This window comes from Egretta garzetta, unplaced genomic scaffold (genome assembly GCF_000687185.1).
Source record: "Egretta garzetta isolate BGI_Z169 unplaced genomic scaffold, ASM68718v1 scaffold504, whole genome shotgun sequence".
Classification (NCBI taxonomy): domain Eukaryota; kingdom Metazoa; phylum Chordata; class Aves; order Pelecaniformes; family Ardeidae; genus Egretta; species Egretta garzetta.
In genome coordinates, this window is record NW_009259535.1 from 1,240,621 (window position 1) to 1,258,676 (window position 18,056).

General features: G+C 44.1%; 1 protein-coding gene across 1 annotated transcript in view; it reads right to left on the reverse strand.

Annotated features, from left to right (window-relative positions):
* Nucleotides 1–12,909: 12,909 nt before the first annotated feature.
* VWA3B (von Willebrand factor A domain containing 3B) overlaps nucleotides 12,910–18,056 on the reverse strand; it is a 69,210-nt gene continuing 64,063 nt past the window's right edge. The window contains exons 28-29 of the mRNA XM_009637656.1: nucleotides 14,181–14,318; nucleotides 12,910–12,926 (exon numbers count right to left, since the gene is read on the reverse strand). Coding sequence (XP_009635951.1) covers nucleotides 12,910–12,926; nucleotides 14,181–14,318 — 155 coding nt within the window. The remainder of the gene's footprint in view (nucleotides 12,927–14,180; nucleotides 14,319–18,056) is intronic.

Below are 18,056 nucleotides of genomic sequence, written 5' to 3' on the forward strand. Positions count from 1 at the left end.
AGGTGGGAGCTGTTGTGTTATGGTATCAAGATGACCACAGACAACAAAGGCAAAGACACCAGAACTCTTTGCTGGTGAGAGCATCCCGTATGCAAGCTTTGCATAAACAAACAAGCTGAGAGCTCGGATCAGTGGTTAGCGTGCTCCCTTGCTGATTTACCTGAACTGAGCAAGTTACCGGCTCTCACTGCTCTCTTGGTAGGAGAGAGACGTTCTTGTTAGATGGCTTTTGTCTCTCTTTGGTGGAGGTGCCTTTTTGGGCCAGCTTGTCCGAGCTCCATACCAACAGTGGCTTTTGTCTCTCTTTGGTGGAGGTGCCTTCTTTTGTAGCGTGAGCGCTAGGCTACCTGTGCCCTAACTCCTTTTAACCTCTGCATGCACACGCACATGGTTAAGGCACGATAACTTATCAGGCACTGGCATAGCCTATCATAGCTTATCAGGACGTGTACATTCATTAAGACAACAAAATCACCCTCATTTTGGGCCAGCTTGTCCGAGCTCCATACCAACAGGAGTTTTATTTCAGCAAACTAACAACATACTTAAAAATCCTATACAATGGCCAAAGACCCTCCATAGCAGCAACTATCAGCCAAACCTAAGTTTGAAAGTTGAGGCTGCCCACGCGTAAGGAATGAGGAGGGCTACGTATCACCCTGTGCCTCGGCCTGAGTAGGCCTATGGAGTTGCCCTGGGGGTGTTACAGCTATTTCGGTGGTACTTGAGGCAGGGATATCAACATATCTTTGCTTATATCGCTGTAGCACCCATAAACACCGTTCTGTTGATTGTCTACTTAATGTCAGACTCAGAGGGACGGCGAGGCACTGCAATACAGCACTCTGGATTAGCAGCCTGCAAAGAGATTGCAAGTAATCTTTTGGTGGCTCTTGGAAAGTCAAATGAGAAATGGCAACGCAGCTGCCACTGGGAAGAGGGATTCCCCAGGATGGTGCCTCTGTTTTTCATCACAGAGGAAACTCGGGGAAAAATTTCTGTGGTCAGCAAACCTGAGGGCTAGAGGCAGACCCAGAGAGGTTTTGGAAATAGCTTTAGAGGCTGGCAGTAAGACAGAAGAACTCATGAGATTAATCCTGCTAAAATCCGGTGTGGCTGATAAGAATTAACCATGCTTGCGCCTGCCTATGCCGCACAGAACAACAAATACAGGCTGATTTCATGCTGGTAATGGTGAGAGAGAAAGGAATGTCTTGGCAGATTATAGTCCTAAAGGTTAGCTCCCCATTTATTTCCTTACAGAGCACTGAGGGACAAGTTTCATACCCCCAGAAAACAGTATTCCTAAATTTAGGTTATCCTTAAACCCTTTTCTTGCTAAGGGAGGTGGGGACTGCTAGAAAGCATGATGTGCTGGGTGTTCTTATGCAGAAATAAGAAGACTGAAACTGAGCTTCAGACACTTGTGTTGTGCTACTGAGAGCTATGGAGAGACTTGGGAGGAGAGCTCAGCAGTTTCTCCTGCCTCTTCCACTGCCATGTAGCTGTCTTTCAAAGAGAGAAAATAAGCCCTCTGGGGTTTAGCACCCTTCTTCCAGTGACAAATAATACCTTATTCTAGGGATATTTAATTTGCCTTGACCTTATCCTTAAAGCATCAGCTGATCGGTCTGACCGCTCTACTGCGTAAAGAGCTGGTGAATGGCGCGTGCCTGTAATTCAGAGGTAGGTGATGTGCGGACACAGACTCCACAATCTGTAAGACTGTAAAGTAGGTATGTTTATTCAGCGCTGGGCAGCACGGGGGGTAGTCCCACCAAAATCGCGCGCACCTCCAGGTGGCAACTTGCCCTGTTTGTCTGTAGCAAAGTGTTACATATGCAGGAAGTTTCCCAATAGCCTATACATATGCATAACCTGTCCCTGCTTCGTATTAAAATTAGCTTCAGGAGGTCATTTCCATAAGTCCCTCCCGACTGCGCTTGCTCAGTGCCTCCTAGTGGTGGTCGTCTTGGGTCGTGGGGATGAAGGCTGATGGCTCCTCTTCGTCACCGCTAGTAACCCTTTGTTCTTGCGCAGACTCAGTTGCTTCTTTGCTCTTGCCCAAACTGCAGGGTGTTCCTATCAAGAACTGTCCTTTGTAAGGAGACGCAAATCTTCCTGCGTCAGTTCACACAATAGTTAGCGAAACATTTGAGCGCTATCTATCAATTTGATTCTCTGGGCTACGCAGCAATCTAGACAATTATTACGCAGCACCTTATCTACTACAATTCCCTTAACCCCTTCTCTCAGTAGGCAAGCCCGGATGTCTGTTTTACATGGTAATTCAGAGTCTGATAACTCATTTACATTGGTTCTTTAAACACAAAAAAGAAGAGGACTGTCTTCTCTAAAATAAAAACTTCTGAAATGTGAACAATCACCGTTCACAACAAAACTCCATTCAGCTTTCACAACTACCTCGAATAAAAATATAGCATAAAAAATAAGAAAATCAGCTTCACAAATCTCTGATCGCTAAACTAAGGCCCCAACATTCAACAGCATCAAAGCAGGATCAGGCTGTTCTTGGCACTGCAGGAATTGCAGGTATTTTCAATATCACAGATATTTTCAAAAATAAATCCCAAAGTTGTATACTACATCAAAAGTATTGAGAAGTGACATTGCTGCACATTGTCTTTTCTGAAAGACGTACCAGGCAGGTGAGGTGACTAAGCCACTGCTGTGCTAGTTTCGAAGAATAACAAAAATCAAATTAGGACAGAACTCTAGAAATTTCTGTGCCACACAGAAGTCAGTAGTCACTTTAGTGGTGGCTACATTTTGTTTACGCATAATATGCAGGAGTGAACAGTAGAGGGTGTTAGCTTAAAGGAAAACTTGAGTTCAATATATGGCATATGTCCTGTTTGCTACAGTTCACAACAAAAAAAATCAGGCCCTGGGAAGCACAGCTGTGGCTCAGTGTAAATGGTACTGGGAACCTGCCCATGGACTCTTCTTCAGGACCAGAGTAAAGAAATAAAACGATTGCAAACAAACCCCTCTTCCGTCAAATCTTATTCCACAAATTCTTTGTGTCCGAAGAGAGTCCAGCTGGGGTGGTTGGGATTTTTGTCCCTTCGCGTTGTGAGGATCCAGCAGGGCAAGCTCAGGCTTCAGGTGGGCTCGGGCAGCCAGCACGGTCCTTGTGGCCTCACGGCCGGGAAGGGCTTTGCCCAGCAGGGCCTGACCGGAGCTCGGGGCTGGATCCTGCCAGGTGCTGGGCACTGCACACACAGCATCAGCACCCTCAGGTCATAGACCCTCAGGAAGGGCCCTGGGCCAGAGTTTTAGAGTTACTTACACATTTTGTGGGCTTTTCAGGAGCATCAGCCACTTAAATCAGCAAGAAATAAGTATTTTCGAATGTCTCCATCAGTGCCTGCCTCTTTAGGCACCTCGATGCCCCCCAGGGCATGCAATTGCACTGCCCCTGAGCCACCTTATGGGAGCGTTTGGCCCCTGGCAGGGCTGAGCTCCAAGCAAACGGCCCCAGTGCTCTCGGATAAGAGCGAGGAGCTCCCTTTCCCAAATCTCTCTGCCATGCTGATAGGAGAAAAGAGCCAGGGGGGCTTCTTCCTTCCACTAGTGAAGTAGTATTTGAACAAACACAAAGAGCAAACGTGTCAAGCACAAAAGCGGGCCGGCAAGGGAGAATGGTGCCGACAGGGCCTGAAACTGCACACAGAGCTGCACCCACCTGGAGGCTGGAACAGCTTAAAAAAGGTGCTCTTTCCTCAGCCAGGAAGCCTTTCTCTCTGTTGTCCAGCTGCAAGGCCGGGCTTTGCCATCAGCAAGTTTCAGGATGGTAGTTACGTTAATGTTTTTATGTCATCTATGACTATCTTTTAGACTGGAATGATTTTTCAATGTACCTTGCCGGATGGATGAACGTTCTTATGATGACTTTCCAGGCAGCAGCTCAGAAAAGATTTGTAGTGAGATTTTCTGTGGCATGCCTTGGTATCAGTAGGTGTGCCTTTGTTTTCCAAAGCTTTCTAAAGGCAAAATTATTTCTTCCACTCTTCACGTAACCAAGCCGATATAAAAGGTAGTGGATATAAGCAGGCAACCCTAAGCCCCTCCCGTAGCATTCAGCAGAGGGAATGACTGCACTGGCAGGGCTCAGCGCTATTTTAGGTGCTGTGGATTATCTCACCCAGCATCTAGCAGCCAGACCAAACAAATCTTCTGTAAGTCTTACATGTCATATATGGCAGCCTGAACCAGATGGCTTGGAGACCCTTAAATAAATATCTCAGATAGCACTGGAAATATGTGTCTAGGCAACGGGACCTCATCCTATTCGTTCCAATTCTGTGTGTCTGAAGAGGAAAAAAAAAAAAAAGCGAGAAAAATTTTTGAAGTTCCTTAATTTATTTAGACTTCCTCAGGAAGCATATTTGTAGCTACAGTATTAATGAGCATCACATCTACATCCTGAATCTGCATTTTCTTCTAGCTCAGCTCAGTTAGAGGCTAAATCTGTATCCTGGACACACACATACTCCTCACCAAGCGCTAGCATTTAGATTTCAGCTCTCAGATGAAAATTGTCAAGCGTGGGTCTTACCATTGACTTGACTAAATTTGGGTCTTGACTAACTTGACTAACTTGACTAACTTGACTAACTTTCTTTTGTACATTTTGGTTCATAAAAAACAAGTTTAGGTGAAAATGAGATGCATTTTGAAGTATTACATAGTAATAAGTACCAGGTGAATATTATGGGAATTAACTGAAGTCACATACATTGGTGTCTGGAGTGCCTGTAACAACAACCCCTTAAAGTTATCTGGGGTCACTGCTGGAAATATCAAAGCTTGCAGTGCCACTGAGTTCAGTATTATACAGCTTATAAGAAGACCCAAGCCCTTGTAGAAGTACTCATAATCTAATTCAAGAAAAAAAACCAGGCAAATCAGCAATAGATGTGCATGTAGATGCGATGTATAATAAAAGAAAACTTTCTTTTTTCATCACCTATTCCACCCGAGCTGCTGCGTAACCGTTCTCACATTTGCCTTTGCCAGTTTCTGTGCAGGAGCAGACCTGACCTCTCGGCTTCTCCCTGACGGCTTTGAAGTTAAAAAGCGCTTGCCGCGGCACATGCAAACCACACATGCACAAGTTCACGTATGTACAGGGGCAGAAGTTTCAGCGGGAGGCACAGTCGACGGCAGGAGGTGAGGGATATTGTGTTCAGTGCTTTGTCATGGTGTGAGCTTCAAGGCTTCTGCAGTCAAATTATACCGGATATGGTTAAAACTGGTCAGACTGGTCATTCCAATGCATTGATCTCTTTTTAAGCAATACATGGGGTGTGTAGGCTTGGAAAAGGGAGAAAAATGGGCCATGAGCTACCTGTCAGCCATCAGCTTGTCACTAAGAAAGTTCCTCTCAGTAGACCAGATTCCACCCTGCACAAAATGTCACACATTTACAGGCCAAAGGACGCCCAAAATGCCCAGCAGCTATGGAAATTGATGGGGCTTTGCTCTTTTGTGCCATTTAAAAAGCACATCCTCTTAAACTCTTCCCTTGAGTATAACCCATCTCTCTGTGGCAGTAAAATATGCAATCTACTGCTGCTCTTACAGCCAGAATTAAGCAGAAGATCCATGGTCTGAAAAGCAGAAAGAAGAGGCAAAGAAAATTAATTTTGTCAAGGAAGACATGAAGGAAGTCTATGTGTAGCTTTTGTGCTTGGGATGAAAGCGTGCAGTGGCAGAGTGTGGCTGCGCTTTGACCACGAGGGCCAGCAGAGCTGCATGGGACCAGAAAGCGCAGCACCGCTTGTCCCAGCCAATGCTAATGTGGCTAAATGCATTTAGCCATATATTTAATTAAGAGAACAAAGAGACCACCACTCAGCTGCCAGCACTGCAGGCATACTCACAATGTAATTGTCTGAAAGCATATTTTAAATTCATGTGCCAAAAAATATTTAAGCACTCAATACCAAGCTGTTAAGTTGAAGTGCTGCCTCTTGTTTTGCAAGGAAAGGGTCTGAGTTTCCTTCGTCTGTAAAGCATTTGCATAGAAGAAGGGTTGATGGTAAACCTTGGCAGGAATTTTCTTGAGAAAGATTTTTGTTCTCCGGTGATAAAATTCGTATCATATATCCACAGGCAAATTATATACTGACCCCATGTCACCTGTCTTGATGTGAATGAAAAACTGGTCAGTAAGTACCCAAATAGGCTTCTGCTCAGGAAAAAATGAGTACCAAAATAAATACTCAAAGGTATAACACACCCTGCCTCGGTATCTAGTCTGCCACCATTCTATGAGTTTTCTATTCAACCCAACAGCATCTTGCCTTTTTATGGACAACTCAGATTCGGTACCCGTGACCTCCTACAACAGCGATCCCTACAAAAACGTGCCTAGCCCCTGTATTCTTGTATGCTTATTCTTATATTTTTCAATACTTTGCATGCCTAGCAAGGGCAAAGCTCTTTCAGTTCAAGGTGACTTTCATGTTAGATCAATGAAAACAACAGGAAAGAATAAACAGGCAGCGTTTGTGGGTGGTAAATGACTGCAATATGTGTGAAAAGACTCTCAGAACAAAGCCAGGCTCTGCAGACAGGCAAAGGTGAAAAACGTGAAGAACAGGAGAAGAAACCAAAACATTTTCAGCTATATTCCCCATCTGTATTCACTGCATTGCATGAACTCACTTCCCCCACACCCCTCATTTCTCTCTACAGCTTCCTGAGGGGGGGGTATGGAGAGGGAGGGGCTGAGCTCTTCTCCCTGGGATCCAGAGACAGGGCACGTGGGAATGGTTGAAAGCTGCACCCAGGCAGGTTTAGACCTGGCATTAGGAAGCATTTCTTTACCAAGAGGGTGGTAAACACTAGAATGGGCTTCCTAGAGGGGTGATGGATGCCCCAAGACTGACAGTGTTTAAGAGGCATTTGGACAATGCCCTTAACAACAGCCTTTAACTTTTGGTAAGTCCTGAACTGGTCAAGCAGTTGGTCTGGATGATTGCTGTAGGTCCCTTCCAACTGAAATAGTCTTCCATTCTAGTCTAGTCTAGTCTAGTCTATTTATTGGTAAAAGGTTTTGGTTTCCGTTTTAGCCATGAAAAGAAGTGAGTTGATTCACAGTATGTTTTATCAGAAAGAGGAGGGGGAGATGGTAATTCTACAAATTGCTGTTATGTAAGGAGACTATCCCCTCCCCCCCACCCCAAACTCCCCCTCATGTTCCTAGCAAACACAGTCCCACTTCATCTCAGCGAGCAGGGAGACTGATGTCCCAAAGACCAAAGGGCCCCACACCGCAGAGCTGGACCCTGCAATAGCTCCGGCCAGCACGGTACCTGGAGCGCAGGCACGGCAGTGGCACTCTTGCACCACGTAGCACACCAACTGCGGCTTCAAGTAGATGCTAACCGGCCAATCCAAGGAGGACATAATGTTAGTGATTTAATCTGAGGGGAACGCTGAGCTTGAAAAGCCAGCGTCTGCAAGTATTTATTACTTACTGCTGACCCAGATTTCATTTTCAAGTACAAGCAGCCGAGCTCTCTGCTTTAACTCCGAGCCTGCTCTAGCATTGCAGGGTGGGTCCCAAACCGATGCAGGCTGCTTATCGCCAGGGTTGACCAACGCAACCTCAGTGCTGCAAGAGCCTACTTGACGTGGCTTCTGGTTGACTTAGGGCACTGGCAGAGCTGTTTGCAGAAGAAATCTGCCTGGAAAAGTTAAAAGGGGTAGGCAGGAGAGGCAGAAAAATGGTAACCTATGTGTGAACACAGGTGTGCCACGCTGTGAACTCAAACTACATTCCTGGATTAGCGAGAGCTTGGCTGGAGCTTGTGAGCTCCTGGGAACAAAGCTTGCTGCAGGTTTGAATAAGTCTGCTCTGTTCTGTATCTTTACAGCAAAACCAAGGAAGATCCGCCAGACTGTTCAGGTTAGCCTTGAGTTTTAGCGCTCAGCTGAGCCTGAAACTCACAGCTTACCTCAGGGAAACTAAAAGTGTTGGAATTAGCCACAGTCCTAAAATCAAAAGCTTTCTAGCTAACCCTGCCTTAACTGCTCCTGTGAAATTCAATGATCGTATTTTTTTAAACTACCGAAACCAAGGACAATAGTCCCAATGTGATGTCACAGAAGAACCACTCAGATGCTGGGAATAAATGTATCCATGAGATCAAAGGCAAGCTCTAGGAAGAAAAGAGAAGACCACTTTGGCAAATGAAGCCCTGTAACACACAGAATGGAATCATAGAATCGTTTAGGTTGGAAAAGACCTTTAAGATCAAGTCCAATCATTAACCTAACCCTGACATCCCATCACTAAACCATGTCCCTAAGCACCTCATCTATCCTTCTTTTAAATACCTCCAGGGATGGGGATTCGACCACTTCCCTGGGCAGCCCGTTCCAGTGCTTGATAACCCTTTTGGTGAAGAAATTTTTCCTAATGTCCAACCTAAACCTCCCCTGGCGCAACTTGAGGCCATTTCCCCTCATCCTATCACCCGTTACCAGGGAGAAGAGGCCAACCCCCACCTGGCTACAGCCTTCTTTCAGGTAGTCATAGAGGGCGATAAGGTCTCCCCTCAGCCTCCTCTTCTCCAGGCTAAACAGCCCCAGTTCCCTCAGCTGCTCCTCCTAAGACTTGTGCTCCAGACCCCTCACCAGCCTGGTTGCTCCCCTCTGGACACGCTCCAGCAACGCAACATCTTTCCTGTAGTGAGGGGCATCACCATACTTCTTTTTATGCTAAGCCATACAACGGTTGCCTGGGAAATACCTCTCCATAGCCATTTCTCTTCAGAGAAAAGGTTATTTCCAGAGGAAAAAGACAAGAGCAGTCTGAGGAAAAATTCTAAAATATACCCGTCTCAGCAGCTTCCCTGAAAGCTGTGGCATCTCCTGTCCTAAATCTCTGTCCCTCTTTGACCTTCTTTCCTCTCTGCTGGAGCTGCAGGACATAAACCAAAGTTGAGGTGTGCAGGGATTTCCAGACTCTGCATCACTGTCTGACCTAGAGAAAAGTCAGCTTACAATCACAAAACTGGGCTCAAGGGAGGCAGAGAGGCAGCTGCACAGATGCCGCAATGCTCAGCTCTGAGTTACCTGTGGGGGAAACTGTCTGGAGCAGGGAATGCCACTGCAGATGGACGATCACCACTTCTAAACCTGCTAAGGACTGAGATGTGGGGCACCTTTCAGAGGAAGGGGTGGCACTGTCAGTGCCGAGACCCCAGCCTTAAGAGCTGGTTGGAGGGGAAGAACTGGGCAAAAAGAGCTACTGTTCAGTTTAGGCCACAGATGTGTTTGTATTTGTTTGCTTCCAACCTTTCCTTACAGCCCTGTAATTATAAGACTGAGCTTATGATGCATGGAGATCAACCCTCACACAGTTTTGCCCTTCGGCGTGTTTTCTATTAAACTGGAACCCGGGTACTACTGAGCCGGTTTGAGGTGTGTCTCTCCAGAAGCAGCAAGGCTTCATCAGCAAACCTCACTGCGTGGCTTGGTTAGGGACAGAACTTGCTTGGTGCTGTTGGCCTGGCTGTGGCATGGGGAGGACTGGCATTGCTACCCACTCAGTTTTCAAGAGCAGTAAGCATAAGCCTACGCCCTTTTCTGCAACCCCTCCTCCCAGGAGAAGCACCTCAGAGCTGCCAGAAAGTCTCGGGTTTGATGCTAACACCCTCATTTTATCAACAGGAGGTCGTTACAGGTGGCCCCAGATCCACTTGGAGCAGGGTGGATGCATGGATAAGAGCAGCTATGGGATCTCTCACAGTGTCGTTTATCGAAGGACTGAGCCCTTTGGAGACTTGGCCAGTTCCAGAGCCAGACAGGCAACCCAAACCCCACCACTGCCAGCTCTGTATGAGGAGCATGAGGAACCAGCAACCTGGATTTTCAGTGATCTGGTTATGCACTCTTGACAGAACCTGAAATTAGGCCGTTCTGGTCAAGCTCAGCCATCTGGCAAATCTAATTGGAAAATTCATCTTGTTGACAGACCACCATAATACTGCTTGCCTCTTTAAAACAGATCAGTGGAAAGAAGCAAGCATATAGAAACATAACCTCCTGTGCATCTGCAGCACGGTGTGGAACCTGGGGCAGAGCTCGCGTGTTGTGAACAGACCAACAGGAACGTTCAGACGAAAGGAAGAAATCACCCTGACAATTCCAAGGCTTAACACAAAGCAGTGCAGCCAGACTCGGGCAGGAAAAACAAATCTTGTGGGCTGCAGTAGAGAAAATTAACAGATGTTATTCCATGATGGGTGCTTCTTGAGGCTGCCCACCCAGAAAGGAACAGTGAAATGGATCCTTAATAACAAGTGAAAAGGGGACTCATCCATAACCATTCATATTTCTCTAATTAATCAGTCTTTAAATATAGCTTGTCTGAAGAACCAACAGTGATTGATGATCACCCTTTATGCAGAATAATTCACCATCCAGGCTACCTGTGCTGCCAGTTTTGATCTTGCACTTAGTTAACATTCCTGGTTTTATTTCTCACAAATTTGTATGGCACCCAGTTTGTATTGCACCCAGTATTGCCAGATACTAAGGCAAGTTCTCTTCAGCCATTTTTTCAAGAGGATCCCAGTCTTCATTGCTGCAGGGTGGCATACAATCCACCTGCACATGCTTGAACAATATGTACCTGAAAAGTTGGTTCACCCTCCATTTTGTTCATGTCACTGGAATTGCAAGATGTTTGGCCTCAAATGCACAGCAATCACAAGAGACATAGGTGAGAGGAATATGTCAATGCTGAATTAGTCTGATTGGGACATATCTTCTGCTGCTAAAAATGTGAGCAGGTAGATTCCAAAGTCCATGTGATTGAAAGACGCTCTTGGGGGAAAAGTAGATTTTCTGTTCAACAAACTTTTCATCACAATATCTTTTCCACCAAAATGTATAGGGCTCTTCCATTCATTGGTAGTGCCATTTCCTCCAGAAAACCAAAGTTATCACGTCCACAGTAGAAATACTTCTTCCCAGCTACCCTGGCCTAAAATTTCATGGATGTTGTGGTATAATGATATCACTTCCAATTTTTCCTCTGTGTAGAACAGATCCCCAGTGACTCCCTATAACCAGGGACTCTGTGTATGTGCCAGCTCCATTCTCCAAGAGAAAACTCCAGGACATCATGGAGTAAGGAAGGAGCTTGGAGCTGCAGAACAGAAGGTAACATGAACTATCTGAATTGCAACTTCCAGAATTACAGTTTTTCCCAGGTTTGAGTCTTCCTTGAATCAGGCTGGGCAGAAATTTCAATAATCTCTCTCACATCCCACTGAGGTATCCTGGGTGCAAGGTCATTCTGGCCACACAAACTCTGTAATTCTCCTTTACTAAATAAAAATACCTGTATGCTTCTTTTTGCTCCACACTGAGACAGAAACAGGGATCAAACCCTCAAAATTTTCCCCAAACTGATAGCTCAGTGTTCTCCTGGGAAATACTGACCTGCACAGACAGCGGCTAGGATTTTCTGGCCAAGTGTACACCTGAAGCAGCTGCCTAGAGTAGGCACTTGCAGCATGCCTATAAGGAAGTGTCCGAGAGGCATATCCAAAATATATCCTCCAAGACTCTGTTTGCCTCCACTGACTACAGAAATACAATTTTTTTTTTATATCTCTCCTAAATTATGGCATCAGGCTATTCTCATTTCATATGAATGGCTGTTGAAAATGTGAAGCACAGACAGAGTGGGGCTTGAGATTTTCGGTCTGCTTGTGTATAGGAGCACAGCCAGTAGATCGAGCCCAAGAGAAGCAGGGCATTAAGTACAGTACTTTTTATTCTCCTACAGCAGGGGACACCCACTCATCTGAAAATAATGTGGCACCTTCTCCTCCTCTGCGCAGCTCCCTGAGATTTGGTAATAACCACCACAAGTTGCTCGGGTGTTGTCTCCACGCTGGCCTCAAGGGAGACTCTGCCAGATTTGCCATAAATCAAACACGACCTTCCTGCATCTGTAAAATCAAAATAAAATATTTTACCCACTCCATTGTACCAGGAATCTACCTCCCAAGAGCAAGGTACCAGCACCACAGAAAGACCTTTGATGGGAGCTGAGCATTTCACGATGTTTGGGATGTCTTCTGTTCATTGCTCTGTTTCTTTTAGATTTCAGGGCCAAAAAGTCAAGGTTCTCACCATGCTACCATGGTTACGTTGTGCTAAGTGAAATATTTAGTGCTCAGAAGAAGTGTGCTGCATGAAATAGAGATCCCTCACTCAAAGAAGGCACTTCCTCGCTATTATTATAAACAGACACAAACACACAGAAAGACCATAAGAGAAGCCGTATGGTACAACGCTTGGACTCCAGCCAACCCCAGCTTAGAATAACCTTTCTTGAGCAGAGGAGATGTCTTCTCTATTGCTGTCCCACTCATTTTGTCACTGATGGAAATGATTTCCCCACGTATCTATGCAAAAGCCTCCCTAACAACACACAGAAATCGATGCTCAGCTGCAGAGATGTCCTTGGCTCACCGTATCACCGGCTCTGTCAGGGCCCTGAGTCCCTGGGTGCAGCCAGCACAGCACCCCTGTCACTGCCATTTGAAATCTGCAGCAACGATGTTACACTCCAGGCATCCAGAAGGGCCAGGACGGCCAGACACCATCTTGTAAGGTGAAATTGTCTCTATTATGCTTTGTTTAATCATACAGCAATCTTTAATATTTGCTAATTCATTCAGAAAGATACGTGGAATGTAGTAATAATAATGCAATATTAATCTAAGAATAGCCTTCATCTGTGAAAGACATTTAAAAAAAGAAGAACCAAAGTGTAGACGAGGTAATAAAAGGCCTGAGATATTGCTGCTACATCAAAGCAGCAGAATATCCCGGCAGTCAGGCCCAGTTCTAAACGTGTCGTTTATCTGAAACACAAAAAAGAGCTATGATTAAAACTGCTACCATAAAAGCTGGAATTCACCAAATGTAAAGGTACCACTGGGTTACAATATATACACGTGTATATACTAATTGGACGCCTTCTGTTTCTATCTGGTTAAGTGTTATCTTTTCAATTCCACTTCACTTCAAAGGTAAAGATGAATACATACATCTGCCTGGAAATTGCATAGGTATCTAAAGTCAAGCTTGGGAGAATCTTTAACATCCACTCACCTTGATATGCCTAAAATATTAAGAACCAGTCTTCACCTTCTTAACAGAAAGCCCTAGACAAGCATACAGTTGTGTCACTACATCCACAAGTCATACTTCGGTTGAGGTGAGGCTCTTCAGTGCTGAACACACTACATCCCCCCAACTGTGTGCCATTTCAAATGCCACGTCTTACTGAATATCACATTACATGTGTTAGAGAAAATGAATCTTCATTTGGCTTTTTTTTTTTTTTTACTGGGTTCAGTAACCTAGCCATTATTTGGGAGCTAAGAGTAGAGATGGTCCTAAAAGTGTCTAGGTGCAACTCCTGCTTTCATTTATAGTGCCGTAACACTGAAGCAATTCCTCCGCCTTCAGAGTAGCACTGGCTAGAAGAATTCAGCCCTTGGTCAAAGCCTATGCTACCACAAGGTTAGTCTTTGAGGGCAAAGCACCTCATCCATGTCCTCATGGGACAGTCCCCATCAGCGGAAAAGCTTTAGGACAGGTAGATTTAAAAGTCAGCACCAGTGGAAAACTGGGTAAGCTCCCTGCAGCAGGTCTTCCCAGATGCCTTGCAGACTGAATCTCTGAAAAAGGAGTTTTGGAAAAAGGCATTTTGTGAGAAAGGCCACAGTTAATAAATCAAATAGGTCAATTGCAAAGAAAGGATACTCAGACAAGTACAATTTTCCATTCTCTCTTCTCATATTGATACTTCTCAGCAGCACAGCTGAACCTCTGTCTGACACAGTTTCCCTTTCATGCCTCCAAAGTAAGTCTGCAAAATCATAAATAATTTAGCATTAACTAGTCAGTTTATTTTTGATTCAAGGAATAAAATTTCACAGTTACAGGTGCTAAAAATCTTTCCTATCTGCAGCCTCATCCATTCCTCACAAGCTGCTTCACCATGCACCCTCAACGTGGCTTTGTTCGCTCTGAGCAGTGCTGCTGAGGCTGCCTTGCCGATCCTTGCTGCTCTGTGTTGACTCTAATAATTCAGATGAAGTTGCTTTTACCAGGCTCTGGAGACTTTTCTACAGCAGGACCATGCAAGCAACAGAGATGCTTTGGTGAGCTGGGAGTTGAAGCGCTTGGCGACTGCAGAGCTTGACCCCTTGATGAATGCCAGGATGATGAAATGGAGAATGAAGATGCTAGGAGAGAACAGGTACTCCTTAGGGAGAGAAAATATTGACCCACCTTGAGCTTGGATATAACAGTTCAACCACACACACCCCCAACACACACCCTGAAATTTATCATGGAACAAATGGCTCCATGACTATGGTAACAGAGCAATAGTCTTGTGCAAAGAGGCCTTTCACTGCTTTCCTCTTTGCTTTCATGCTCACAAGTTCAAACCAGTCTGCTTTTTAAGTATTCTCATTTTCTAAGCTTGTAGCTGTTGTTATTCATGTGCCAAACATTGTTCTTACTCTTTCTCAGGAATCACCTTCTAGCCACTGCTGGGGACAGTGTCTGGGCTACTCAGGCCTTTGTCTGACCCCGTATGTCAATGCTTATCTTCTCTGATTTGCTATTATCAATACTGTGTCACTGAAAAATCACTTTTTACAACCATATCAAAAGAGACCTCCAACCACTAGGCACCCTCCTGGCACAAAATGATGACAATCATAATGAATGAATTGCAAAAGACTGGAAGCAGAAGGAAAAAAGAAAGGGAATAAAATAGGAAGAAACAAAGTAAACAAAATCGCATACTCTATTTAGCTTCATATTATTTTTTTAGGGGGGATTTGGGGGTTTTAAATGATCATATAATAAAGACTCATGTAGCAGAAAACAAAACAGGGAGGCATCTGAAGAATAAAGTTCTGATACCTGGGGTGGGGAAGCAACAGTGCAGATTGAGTATGTAGAGTACAAGACGTGAGTATGATTAGTTTTAGGCATGCTGATCATCCATAGCTACCACTGAAAACCCTAAATCTGAGGGTTTAAAAATCAAAAGCGTGCCTTTGGAAATTGTCTTATACAACATCAGCACTTAGATGACACAAAAGGAATGTTCTGATTCTCCTTGGGCAACCTAAGAGACAGGAATCTGGAGTTCACCTGTGTGAGGTTCGAGAAATTTCTTGCGTGTATCCTGTAAGCTGACAGTATCTGTCTGCAGTACAAAAACATTACACGAAAGGTATTTCAGCCCTACTGCTGCCTTGAATAAAATGAGAGATGCACTGTTAAGTGAGTGTTCCCCATCACACACAGTTCACAGACTGTTTATTTTCTTTACCCAGTGCGCGTGCTCTCTGTGTACCTTCCCAAGATGTTGAAAGAAGCCATTCTGGTCCTGCTCCCAGAATTGGGACAGTTACCCTTCCTCTCCACGCTCAGGCACCCCAAGACATGCCTCCTACGCCAATGCAACTGCACTTTCTTCCCTTGCACAGCTCCATGTTTCACTCTTTATGGGGAAAAAGACGGAAAGTTTAACACACTTTCCTCTTTTGATGAGCGGACAACCCTGACAGCGGAGAGCTCCGTTCTGGCCATGCTGTAACATGCTATCAACGGAAAAACAAAAGCTAAATCTGGAGGCTGTTGGGGAGCCCTTAACAACGCACAGCTGCAGTAAGTAACAGATGCAGGCATAGCTGAATTGACATCAACTGCTTATGAAACAAGCCATGACCAACAGATGGGAACGCTGCTTTATTATGATGGCCTTCTCCAAATGCTAAATGAACTACCCGGAAAATGAGATTGGAAAACAAGCGGGTGCTAAAAATGTGAAAACCTACTGTGGGAAACCCAGCCAATCCACTAGGCCGCCAGGTGCCGCAGCTGCTACACTCTTGAACCCAAAACAGAGGAACTAGATTTGCCATAGAAAAGGATAGAAAATTACCATTTTCAAAGGTCTCCCACCTACCCCGTATTGGCAGTTACAGTAATTATCAGTGTAATTGCTTCAAGTCACATATCATTATAAATTAAAAAGGAGATTTGGGCTCTGTTAGCTATGACTTGCTAATGCATCAGGCAATGGAGTCTATTACTATGTATCATACCTGTACTTTACTCTGAATTGTTTTCTGATTTAGTTTTTTACTCGATTGGCATTTTGGAAAATCAACAAGGAAATCATGTGAAATGAACATTGATTTTAGGCATTACAGAACAAAGAGAAGACTAGAAAGACAGGGAGAAGAATTTTTCTGTAGAAACAAATACATGGTTTATAAAGCATCTACAAAAATAATGACTGCAATAACCAATGAGTTAAGTATTTGTGATCTTGTTCAATCAAATAGTTTTATTTGAGTTAACTAGACAAAGAATCGTTGGCCCACTAACAGCTCCAATTGGCAGGCCTTCATTCGCTCTCTCACAAACATACAGAACTAACTAACACAACAGCAGCAGCAGGCATACACAGTAAAATAATAACGTGTTAAATCTAATAGTTCTGGAATAAATAAGACAAAATTGCACATTGACACGACAATGAAGATAATGTACACTAAATAACTAACACAATTACTTAATCTCTATTCAATGCTGTTGATGATGTTTCCCTGAGTGGGAATAACAGGGATGGGTTGTTGTTTCCTCCTAACAATCAGGGATATTTTAACTAAGCACAAACCAAACCACAAACATTCCAAAATACTCCATTAATTCATATAGGACCCACAGCTCTGTGGAAATATAAGGCTTCATGGAAAGACAAGGCTTCATGAACCACCTATATAAGAGCTATGTAGCCAAACCCACGTTATCTTGGAGAGCACAAAAATCCACCTCTGTATTGGGCAATGCTCATTCAGGTTCAGGAGAACTTATTTCCTCATACAACAGAGAAAGGTACACGTGAAGTCAGCAGAACCATAGGAAGAAGTGTTGCTTAACACACGGACTAGTTACAAAGCACAGTGCAATCAGATTATTTAGCAAATATGCATGTATCTGGAGAGTTCATAAGAAGTGACAAGACAAACCTCTGGAAAGAAAATGTAGGAATTGCTGATGGCACTGAATGCTTTTAACACATTACACACATACTAACATTCACAGAAAACTATTGTGTATAAATATGAAGAAAAAGCCTTTACTTCAGACAAATAGATCAGGACTATTGAGCTTTTTTGAAAGTTAAAAGATACCCAAATTATTCAGGTATTAGGTATTAGAAGGAAAAAAATATGTGGGAGGATTGTGCATCTTTCAGATAAACCAGTTCCCAGTTTAACAGACTGCTTTTGGAAATCTTGAAAAAATAAGTATAACCTAATTACTGTGAAAGATATTTAGCTACCAAAGTTACTAGCTTTAACTTGTAATGGTGTTTACAGGTATTCAAAACATCCTCTGAGATGCTGACTCTATTTTAAGAAAGTCTGCCTTTGTTACAGACATTCGAGAAATAATGAAGTATTGAAAACAACTACTGGAAAAATCAGGTAGGGGATGACTCTGATGAACATTTGTGTATCTGGTGTATGAAGGGCAACAACCAAGATTTCAGGGTTATGTAGGTGTCTGAAGACGAAAACCAGGGTGTTTCAGCTCTCTGACTTTCCCCTTTCTGACGGAACACAGAAGGATATGTAAATGAAAATAAATTTAAGCAAAAAAAAAAGCCATATTGAACATCCACGGTGTCATAAAAGGAGGACAAGGTACTCTCTTCAGCATGTTCGGCCCACATACCACCTTGAAGTCCTGCTAGAGTCTTGATAGAGTACTGTGAGATTATTTGGTAAGGCTAGGCAGGATTCAAGCACACAGACAGCCACTGCTCTCATCTTTCCTTCAACCTGCATGGAATCCGCACCAGGACTTGCTGATCACATTAGCATTACTTCACATTTACTCTGCATCTCATCTCAAGATGTCCAGGACGGAGGAGTCTGGGATAACGG